Source organism: Littorina saxatilis, linkage group LG6 (assembly GCF_037325665.1).
Source record: "Littorina saxatilis isolate snail1 linkage group LG6, US_GU_Lsax_2.0, whole genome shotgun sequence".
In the NCBI taxonomy this organism is placed as follows: domain Eukaryota; kingdom Metazoa; phylum Mollusca; class Gastropoda; order Littorinimorpha; family Littorinidae; genus Littorina; species Littorina saxatilis.
The window spans coordinates 27,213,121-27,224,020 of NC_090250.1; the positions used below are offsets into that span (position 1 = coordinate 27,213,121).

Genomic DNA, 10,900 nt, shown 5'->3' on the forward strand with positions numbered 1-10,900 from the left:
TGATAAAAGGGGGAGAACAGTGATTGTGGGGAAATACTACCAGGCATTGAACAGGGGGGGGGGGGGGGGGGGGACAAACACAGTCAGAGTTTAATATTACCTTTGATTTTTATTCTTTGCTGCTTAGTCGGAATGTTGAGGTAAGTAACAAGTTTTCATGACGGAATGAGGCTAGTCATTTGTTTGAAAACCCTCGGTGTATAGTTGAAGAATTTTAGCATTTTTCTCTGATGCTTATTGTTCATTCCGGGGTATACATTTATTTTTTTCAAGATTGCATTCAGGTGTTTTTGAATTTTTCAATTGAAATGAAAGCTAAATTTAAAAGTAAAAAACCTACTTTTTTGGAGTTTGTTTTTGTTTACCTGATGATGTAAGTCACGGTTAAATTTCTGCTTCAATGTTTAACAAATATCTTGATTTCTTTAAGTGAAATTCATGCTCGATCAGCAGTAAATGAGTTTCAGCAGCAAAAATACTCCCCAAAAAATTTTTGTCCTAAAGTGATCAGCACATTTATTCCATTAATTGTTACTCCTCCTCAGTTGTACGACCTTCACAACTACAACAATTACAACAGCTACAAGAAAGTTCGCTTCAGCAACGAAGAAGTGGACCACGCCGGGGCCGTGCATCTCACAGATGACTGGGACTCCGAGGGGGGAGAGGAATCTCTCGTCTGATGATGCGCCCTTGTTTTAGCTGATTCAAAGAAATTGCCTACACGTTTAGCTGATTCAAGGATATTGCCTACAAGTCTGAGATGATGCCCCCTTGTTTTAGCTGATTGAATGATACAATGCCTACAGGTCTGATGATGCACCCTTGTTTTAGCTGATTCAAGGATATTGCCTACAGGTCTGATGATGCGCCCTTGATTTAGCTGATTCAAGGATATTGCCTACACGTTTGAACTGAAGACAGGCCTTGGTGTGAATTAGTGTCTTTTGCAAGGCTTGCTTGAATGTGTACGAACAGAAGAAGCAATTAGGTTCAATTACTTTTGTTTCTGAACGGGCCGCAGTTCCTCTGATAGAGCGTCGTCTATTACCCCGGCTACAATTCTGTCTCTGATCAGCTCATCTTAGAGAGCCGAAAACTTGCAGTCAGCTCCAATTTTGTGAACAACTTGGATGAAAGTCTCCACAGGTTCGGCTGGCTGTTGTACCCTTTTGTTGAACTTTGCCCTCTCGACGATGACATTTTTCCTTGCAGAAAAATAACCAGCCACTGCTTTTCTGAGATCAGCGTGAGTGATTGTGGCTTCCTCTACTTTTAGTGTAGCTAAAATGTCGTCTGCCCCTTCTCCCATCGTGTACAGGAAAGTACTGACCTGTTCTCTCTCTGTCTTCTTAGATAGGCCTGTTGCGTGGTAATACCTGTCATATCGGGAGAGCCACGTGTCCCAATGCGCAGGGGAACCATTGAATGGATTGGGTGGAGGTAGGGTTACTGAGCGATTATTTTGGTCATTGTTAGCCATTTTGTGTTATTTAATGTTTGATACCTGTTTTGTGGGTTGAACACCGCTGCCACCATGTAGTATTGCGTGGTCACAAAGCAGACAGGACAGTTGAGGAACTTGGTGTAGCCATCTTTATTGCCGGAAGTTAACCTTACAAAGCGGGAGTTATTTCCCTTGTGTCGTCTGCATGTTAGGCCGAAGTTGGTGTACTTCGACCTATCCAACAGTTGTGATGTTTGCAGGGACAAGCTACCAGACAGGCTTACAGAAATGTGCACAAAGGGATTTTGTTGCATGAGATGGAAGGAGTTTTTAGTCCAAATAGGCAATTATCGTTAATATTTGTGACTTGATTGGCTATACTACTTTATGTAAAAGTTAGTAGAGACACAAGTCAGTGATGCATATTATTCATGTTTTCGTTCGTGTGACTTTCCTGCAGGTTTGTTGCAGAAAATGTATACAAGTAAACTTCAAAGTAGCTTTCGATTGGGAGACTAGAGATGAACATTGAAAAGGTAACCAGTAAAGTCAGAAATGTCAGTTTTAATGAAAGCTGAATCTTTGTAAGTTTGTGTCTAGTAGTGTAACTGCATTGCAAACTTGATCATTATTATTTCTATGAATTTCTTTCTTTTTCTTTTTTTTATGAAAAACAGGGAACAAGGATAAATCATTTAAGACTTTTTGCATGAATATTACAGCTCTTTCAGTTGCTTTTTGGTTACATTATACTTGTTCAGGAAAACACATCAGTCCATATTTTCATGCCATCTTGATTTTGCTAATGGTTTTTAGCTCTGATCTTGCATTATAAACTAAACTGAGGACAACTTGTCTGCTGTATACAAACTGAAACCAAAGTGCGGGTTCATTTTCTCTCTTCTGTATAAGTTGGCAATTTTTTGTACAATGTTTTGCGATTATGATCAGCTGTTATCTTGTTTTATTTTATTTTATTTTGTCTTTTTTGTCTTCTATCTGTACAACAATCTTATAAACTACAGATAGAATTAACAGAGAGTGTACGTCACTATATGTCTGTAAGTTTTTGAAATCAGCTCACATATGAATTTCAGATATGTGTTGATGGCTGTGAAATTTGGAAGAATGCTTTTTATCAGATATTAAGTGTCAGTGGTACCTGTAAATACTTGTAATGTACCTCCATGCATTTATGCTTTAATTAGCACAATCAGGACTTGATTATTTAAAAGACAAAAGTGAGCCATATGTGCAATGAATGGTTGACATTTTGGTTTTGCTTGATATGATGTTCCCACGGATGACTCTATGGTCTGTATAAAATAATTGCTTTAGACCATCTTAGAACTATTTGTTTTAGGAAGTGTAGAGATCTGGTACAGGGTGACCAAAAAAAAAGAGTACCCAAACAAAACGTCATAAATTGAACAAAAATTAAGCAATCTTCATAAAATGTATTTACACACACAAGTAGCCTCTGCATGATTTGCACAGAAAACTTTAGCGTTCTCGCTTGTCTTTCAGGAAAGTTATGCTCATTCTACAGAACATGCTCCAAATGGCCTCCCCCGGATTTAAATCCCCCAGATTTCTATCTTTGGGGGTTCCTGAAAGACAACGTCTACAGGTACAACCCACAGACAATCACAGAACTCAAGAGAGCCATCACAACAACCATTCGCGGAATCTCGCAACAGGAGTGTGTGCGGGTGATTGATAACTTTGCGCTGCGAGTTGAAGTTTGCCTGCAGCGGCGCGGAGGCCATTTGGAGCATGTTCTGTAGAATGAGCATAACTTTCCTGAAAGACAAGCTAGAACGCTAAAATTTTCTGTGCAAATCATGCAGAGGCTACTTGTGTGTGTAAATAAATTTTATGAAGATTGCTTTATTTTTGTTCAATTTATGACGTTTTGTTTGGGTACTCTTTTTTTGGGGTCACCCTGTAGTTTGTTTTATGAAGTGTATTGACTCTATGGTCTGCATAAAACTTGCTTTAGACTATCTTAGAACTGCTTTTTTTAGGAAGTGTAGAGATCTAGTAGTTTGTTTTATGAAGTGTATGTGCATAAAACTTGCTTTATACCATCTTAGAACTGTTTGTTTTAGGAAGTGTACAGATCTGGTAGTTTGTTTTATGAAGTGTATTGACTCAATAGTCTGCATAAAACTTGCTTTAGACCATCTTAGAACTGTTTGTTTTTGGAAGTGTAGAGATCTGGTAATTAACCGTCAAACGACAAGAGATGGTGTTGTTCGGCCACTTCATGAGGCATGACACCCTTTCCAAAACCATCCTACACGGCGCCGTAGAAGGAGGATGCAGACGTGGGAGACAACGGAAGAGCTGGTCCGACAACGTAAAAGAATGGACGCAGATCAGCTTTCCTGACCTCCTGTCAACAACCCCCAACGAAACTTGGAGAAGGGTTTCTGCCTCTTTTGCCCTCACGTCTCCCCGACAACTGTCCCAGGTGATGATGGTGAGATCTGGTAGTTTAGGAAATTATGTTATTTGATAAACACTTTTGATGCTGTACGTATTCCCTGAGTATTTTGATCACTTAATGTCTTGATCTGAAAAAACAGATGTGTTCAGTTAACATGCTTTGGCAAGAGATCTTTCATTCAAGGTTTTTAAACTTGTTTTGCCAAACTCACAGTTTCAATTTTGTGAGAGATATCTAGTGGTCTCTGTTCATAGATGTCAACAAGCCTTTGAGAGAGATTGATGCCGTGGCATGCCATGACTATGTATATGTGACTACATGTAGACTAATATAATTATGCTTTTAGATACCTTTGATAACACTTATAGACACCTTTCAAGATCATGCAAAATTCCTTTTTAGAAGGATATAGGTACTGAACAAGTGCAATGTAGTACATCTGCTCAGTAATCTTGTACATATATGGTCAAATTGTTTTTGAATGTCTTTGTATTTAATACATTGTGAAAGGAGCTTAGTTTGACTGTTTTGGAAGGAGACATGATTTAATAGCTTGATGCATCCAATAGGCATTTTAACAAGAGTCATATAGAGATGAACACAAGGATTGTATTTAGAAAGGCTATCATCTTTCAGCTAGCTCACATTTATTTTTTATTTTTTTATTTTTGAAGATCAACATTTTGTCCGGGCCTGATTTTTACACAGATGTAGTTTCTAAAATCTTGTGGATGTTCCATTTAGTTATCAGATGCTGGCCTGTGCAGATTTCAGGAGGCTAATCTTTGTCGTTGTCTCCTCCCCTTTTTTCCCCTTGAAAAAAACAACAACAACAAAACATTTTGATCAAGTATGCCAAATGTATAAATTGCAATAATATGTGAAAGCCAAAACTGCAGTTGGGACTTTTTCCAAATTTGAAAGATAGTAGGAATGCAATGCAATCTAAGGTCAGGTGGGTATAATCTCTTGAATTTTTGTTGCTGTTGTCACAGTATTTTTCTTTACGTAAGTGATGGTAGCTAGGTTCTCTTATTTCTGTTCTATCAACAAAGTACACTGGAATTTGGGACTGAAGTTTCTGAGAATTTAACGTGATTGTTTTATGAACCTGCAAGAAATGTGTACAATCTTCATTCAATGCAACCGTATAAAATGCTTTTGCACTTGTTTAGAACTGCACTTTTTGAAGAAGCCGATGACTCAGCACTGGCTTTTGATCTGATGTCTGATCACGACACATCAGTAACAGGGAATGTTTCTTTTGATCTGATATGTCTGATCACGACACATCAGTAACAGGGAATGTTTCTTTTGATCTGATATGTCTGATCACGACACATCAGTAACAGGGAATGTTTCTTTTGATCTGACATGCGAATAAATACGAAAAGTGTGCCTCCAACTTCCAAGATAATTATTGTGGTGTAGGTTGGTGTGGGGTGTGGTGTGGGGTGTGGCTAACCTGAAGAGGAAGGCAAATTACCTTGCTTCCTCGAAAAGCTGGTTGTTTCAGTAAAGTTTTGAATCACAAACAATGTCTTCAATTAAGTTTATTGCAGTAGTTTTCCAGTTGTTTGATTCAAAAACACCTCATCTTTGAAGCGTTTTGCAAATTATTTCATGGTATAGTTTGGGTTTAAGTCACACTGTTGTGCCCTGCCCGTTAATATATTGTTTGTTAGTTTGCGGAACATTTTGAATAATATTGCAAACCAGTGAAGTTGTGGAACACAATAAATCACGCATTGATTTATTTTCTTTCAAACACTGGGTTTTTTTTAGAAAGAGGAATTGTCTATCTCTGGAAGATGATATCCAGAGCATCATGAGGAAGGTTTGATACTTAACAGTATTCATTCAACTTACACAATCTCTGGATTCATACAAATTACAAGGTCTCAAAAGTTTAGAACATGACATATTTACATTTATATGGAAAAGCCCTTACGCAGAATATATTTTTCATGTATGTCTAAATACAACTCTATTACACATTGTAAGCAGTTTGAAAACAAGACTTCAGGAAGTAAGCCTCAGGAATTAGCCTTTGTTTACAGGACTTAACAAGTTAAGTCAAAGCAGTCATAAATACAACATTAAAATGTTGAGATCTGAGGTTTCACCATCTTTTCCTGTGTAACAAGCATACATCGAACACTGAGTTTGCAATCCACATAATCGTACCTTATCAAGCCTTGGGTGATTTTATTCAGAATGACCTCTGGAATGTCTGGAATATTGCCTGATAAAGTGTGAATAACAAGTAGACCATGCATCTGTGCGTCATGGAATACCATCTGGAAATTGTTTAGCCCTGAATTCTTTTAACCATTTAAAAAAAAAAAAATTGGGGAGCAGTTGAGATATATGATGAATATGTCAGTTTTTATTTTATTTTTGGCTAGTAATACTTGTTTGCTTTGAGAATTCTTATAGTTTTTAAGATACATTAAGATGCTCTCACTGTTTTTATTTTTTTGATTCTTCTCTTGAAAAAGATTTTAACCAAAATAAACAAATACTTTTTATTTGTGTAAAAATAGTCTTTTTCTGTTATAGTGTAACCAGATTAATTGTCATAGATTTGTTTTCAAATATTCATTGAAAATTGTTTATGAATCATCAAACACTTGTCATCAATATTAATCTTTTTCACACCTGCAGTAAAGGTGTGAGCTCTTTCGTTTGTTTTAAAAATGGATTGTTTTACATGTACATTTATTAGAAGTTTGTGACATGAGTAAATTGCACATGTGGAGGGAAGAATGCAACAAAGTGAAAAAGTGTGAATGGGGCCGGTACAGTGGAACCCTTTTTTTAAGACATCCCCCCCCCCCCCATTATTTTTTTCAAGACTCCCTCCCTTTTAAGACCCTGTTTTCTCAGATTTGTTGAGGTCTTGAAAGGGGGGTTCCACTGTATAGAAAGTTCCAAGAGGTGTATGTGGGACAGGTGTTTGTGTGAAGAATGAGTGTGTGGCAGATTGGGAAGGAAGGGAGGGAGGGGAGGGAGTGTTAACAGTATTTTTGCTCAGTCCCAGAATCGTGCATCGATTGTTTGTTTGTTTTTAGGCATAAATATCAGTTCTGAAACAGAAAGGTTTAGATTGTTTATTTCTTTTTATTTCAGTGTATACTTTGTTTCTCCCCCCCCCCCTCTCTCTCAAACAATCACAAGTATTTACTGTTATTTAATGTCGTTGTAAGGACATTCACCAGACTAGAGGTCAAAGAGTCATAACTGAATATACTGAGATGGTTGATTATAAAGCTATTTGTCATCAGTAACTCCTTCAGAAGTTTTACACTTAAATCATTTATTTTCAACATCTGAACCTGATGATAAAGCAATTCCTCATTGAAATTGGTTTTATTTGATCTATTTATTTGTTATCTTTGGGTTAAAATTTAGATTCTGGTGAATTTCAGTTCCGGAAGAAATGTTTTTAACTTTACATAAGCCACTTCTGCAGTATGCAGTTTGCATTTAAAATGAAAATTACATCTAACTTCCAGTAAGTAAAGATATTGACAGTTTATCTCCATAATTGTTCGAATTTCTCCTTGACATTTTTGAGTGTATGGTCAAAAAAGATGTTTCTTGCCAAAAGTGTGGGTGACTTTAGCCACTTCACAATAGGCAGGTCATACACATTTCAGTCAATTGAAAATTGTGATGACGCTTCAATGGTTTAAAAAAGAAGATTCAGTGTGATGTCTTGGGCATTCAGGGTCAGTTTGGACTCTCCTGAATTAAGAGTAATTTTTTGTTCACATAAAAGTTAGGGCTGATTCTTATAATGTGAGACTCAGCCTCATTCATTTGTATGTGTTTATTTTATATTCTTTAATTTCAGTTTTATTTTTGTTCTATTTTTATTACTCTGCAAGTCTGTTGACCTTCTTGTGGCACAAAATCAGTTTTATTTCCCTTTTGTTTGAATAACAACTAACCTTCTGCAACTAATATGACCAGTGGCTGGTCAGAGTGTGTGTTAGGTCAGGAATTTTCTGTTTATGTGTATGCGTATTGACTGTATTATATACATAACTCACTGGGAGATAGAGTTGTGCATGTTTTGTTCGGCCACGCCATCTACTGTACATACCAACAGATTCGTAGTCTCTGACGTAGCAACACTTTTGTACATATTGACCAGCTGATAGTGCGTTGAATGTGTATGATGCCCAGGTATTTATTGCTGTACCATGTACCAGCATGTTTGCTCTCTCGTTTTTCTGATAGTTCTTGTATGGCTTGGGACAGTTTGTTTCCCTCACTGGCGGTGTATTGGACAGAGTGAGGAAGAAGGGGGGTTGGTGGATGCAAGTTGTATGTTGAAGATATCGCTGGTTTGGATGGTTTGAGTGTTTAGTGTATTTGACGGGTCCATTCATTGTAGATGTCTCCAGATGAGATGCAGCTCTCTAGCTAGGCCTAGGTTGATGTGCATTGTTTCATGCTGTATAACTTTTGCATGAGAAATCTCTTCATGTAATTTAGGAGATGTCATGTCGTTGTTTTTTTAAAGGACCTTTTTTTTCTGACTATTCACCATTTAAATGCTTGACATGCACTCACGCACGGAGCAGGCAAGTTGCTTTTAGGTTCGTAGTGTGGAGGATTGAGTCAAATTTATCCCTATAATTTGTCTTACACTGTATTGTAAGTTTCGAGATGATTTTTAAGTGCTTGTTTGTGAAAGTAAACTTTTTCCAGTCAGGTGTAGTCGTTTAAGTTTGAACTTTAGGTATCTGAAAATGTATTTTTTAAGTTTGAAGATCACTGAGTTTTTAACTGCTTGTTTGTGATAGCAATCTGATTCTATTTAAGTTTTTTTTCTTTTAAGGTGAAGTTTTACATGATAAGTCTCTTAAAGTTTCCATATTCATAATGGGAGTTTGTTTCTGTCTGCTTCTCTGTGTAATTTACTGAATAGTTTTGCATTGTAAGCGTGTTTAGAAGTATAAGAATAATGCTATAACTGATACCTACTTTTACAAAGCTTGCACATAGCTTAGTGTCTGTAACTGGTTTTTTTCTATGTATATTTTAACTCACGATTTTACATAATCTTTTTATGATTTTTTTTAAAAAGTGGATTACCGTACTTTCCGGGTCATAAGGCGCGACTTTTTTCCTCGAGTTCGACCCCTGCGTCTTGTATAACGAAGCCCTAATCCGTGTATGAAATACGAAAAAAATCAAAGAGACCGTACCGCCTGAGTACCAGTCAAACAACTTGTGATAATGCATGTTTCAGCTACCAGGTACTGCCCTGGCCAAGTTTCCTCGAGCTCTCAAGCCACCCAGCTATCACAATGGACCTGCCTTTGATCTCGCCGCACACACAGAGCACACATATTTCCACTCTGTTAAACTCGGTCACTGACCGGTCACTGACCCCGGTGCAGGAAGTGTTTCCTCTCTCAGATATGACAGGGGAACCACCTCTCATGGCAAAAACTGGGTCATTTCCACTCTGTATTCTTCCTTTGATGTGCGGCTTATTTTCATTCTTCGACCGTTTGTTACCGGTATACTTTTTCAATTTTGGTGCGCCCTATCGGCCCCCTGCGCCCAATAGGTGACTGGATTACAATTTTTGTTAAAAAGAAGGGGGTGCGCCTTATGCGCTGTAGCGCCTTGTCACCCGGAAAGTACGGTACTACTTTTATTTTTGGTTATCTTCAATTTTTACTATCATCCTTACAACTATAGCAATACAAACGAACCTTTTGTTTACCTCTTCTTCTATGCACATACTTTTGAGGGTTCATTTTTGGTATTGAGTCATATCCAACAGAGATCTTTTGACGAACAGCTTCAGTTTTCAGTGCCAAGTGGCCTTTTGGTCAGTTCTAATGCTACATGTAATTGGCTCTGTAATGGGATAAGTTGGAGCAGATATTTTGAAACTTTTTGAGTGGGGACATGCAGACAGAAATTGGTTGAAAACCAGGCTCAGCTTTCAGTGCTATAACTGGCAGCGCCGGTATTGGTCGTGTTTCTGTATACAAAGAGATAATTTACGTTGAAGCAGATATGTTTGTGGCATTTTTTGATGATTTTATTGGAGGGGGGGGGGGGGGGGGTTGCAAGCACGAGAGGGAAATGCCGCTGGACTTGGTTTTGACAGAGCTCAAGATGCTCTGCAATACAAGCCACACTTGCTTGAAAGGAAGACTTTATGTTTTGAAGACGCCTCTTGGAGTTCTATGACGTAGCAGATGTACTTTAATGCTGTTGGGATTGCTGTTGTCAGAGACATAGAGTATGTGTCTGATTTTGTGAAACAATACACAGGAGATAAGGCGACATGACTTTTGTTTTTGATTTTTTTCCCTTCAATGCCGTAACGAAACACGTTTTTATTTCATACACCTGTGGCGTCGAAAAACGAATTTTTACGTAGCCTCATCTATGCAGACTGATGTTTGACTTTTTTTGATACACATACAGAAGGTCAGCATTGTTCAGCATTCAGCCATAATGATGTGTTAATTAATTACATGTACATTTGTTTGTGGTAGTCACTCATTGTCGTGTTCTTCAGTGTTTGGTCGTCTTTAGTTATTGTACTGATTATATTACCGTCAATGTTGTGATTGTGAAAATAAATCGAACTGATAGAAAAGCTAAAACTATCTTGTCCGGCAAGTCGATTTAATACATATGCGTGTGTGTGTGTGTGTGTATTTGTGTGTGTATTTGTGTGTGTGTATGTCCGTCTGTGTCATTCTGCCCACGCATGTGTGTGTGTTTGCGTGTGTGTGTGTGTGTGCGTGCATGTGTGTGTGTTTGCCTGTCTGTCAGTCTGTTTGTGTAGTCCTGCAGAGACTCTCGCACAGACACACGCACACACACACCTCTACACACACACACACACACATACTATCACACGTTAGAAGCAAGGCTGTTCGTTACAGCATAGACCTATATATAGGTCCCTGGTTACAGTGCGTCGAATCAGCATGGGGTAATGTCAGTGCATGAGG

General features: G+C 38.0%; 1 protein-coding gene across 3 annotated transcripts in view; it reads left to right on the forward strand.

Moving 5' to 3' along the window:
- LOC138968882 (F-BAR and double SH3 domains protein 2-like) overlaps window positions 1-1,008 on the forward strand; it is a 110,315-nt gene extending 109,307 nt beyond the window's left edge. For 2 of the 3 annotated variants that reach the window (XR_011456308.1, XR_011456309.1), the window contains 2 exons: window positions 546-809; window positions 859-1,008. Coding sequence is in view for 1 of the 3 variants with exons in the window: in XM_070341555.1 (XP_070197656.1) it covers window positions 546-683 (138 nt within the window). In the remaining 2 variants the exon portion in view is untranslated. Of the gene's footprint in view, window positions 1-545 lie in introns of all 3 variants that reach the window. The other variant, XM_070341555.1, reaches the window with a different exon arrangement.
- Window positions 1,009-10,900: the final 9,892 nt, after the last annotated feature.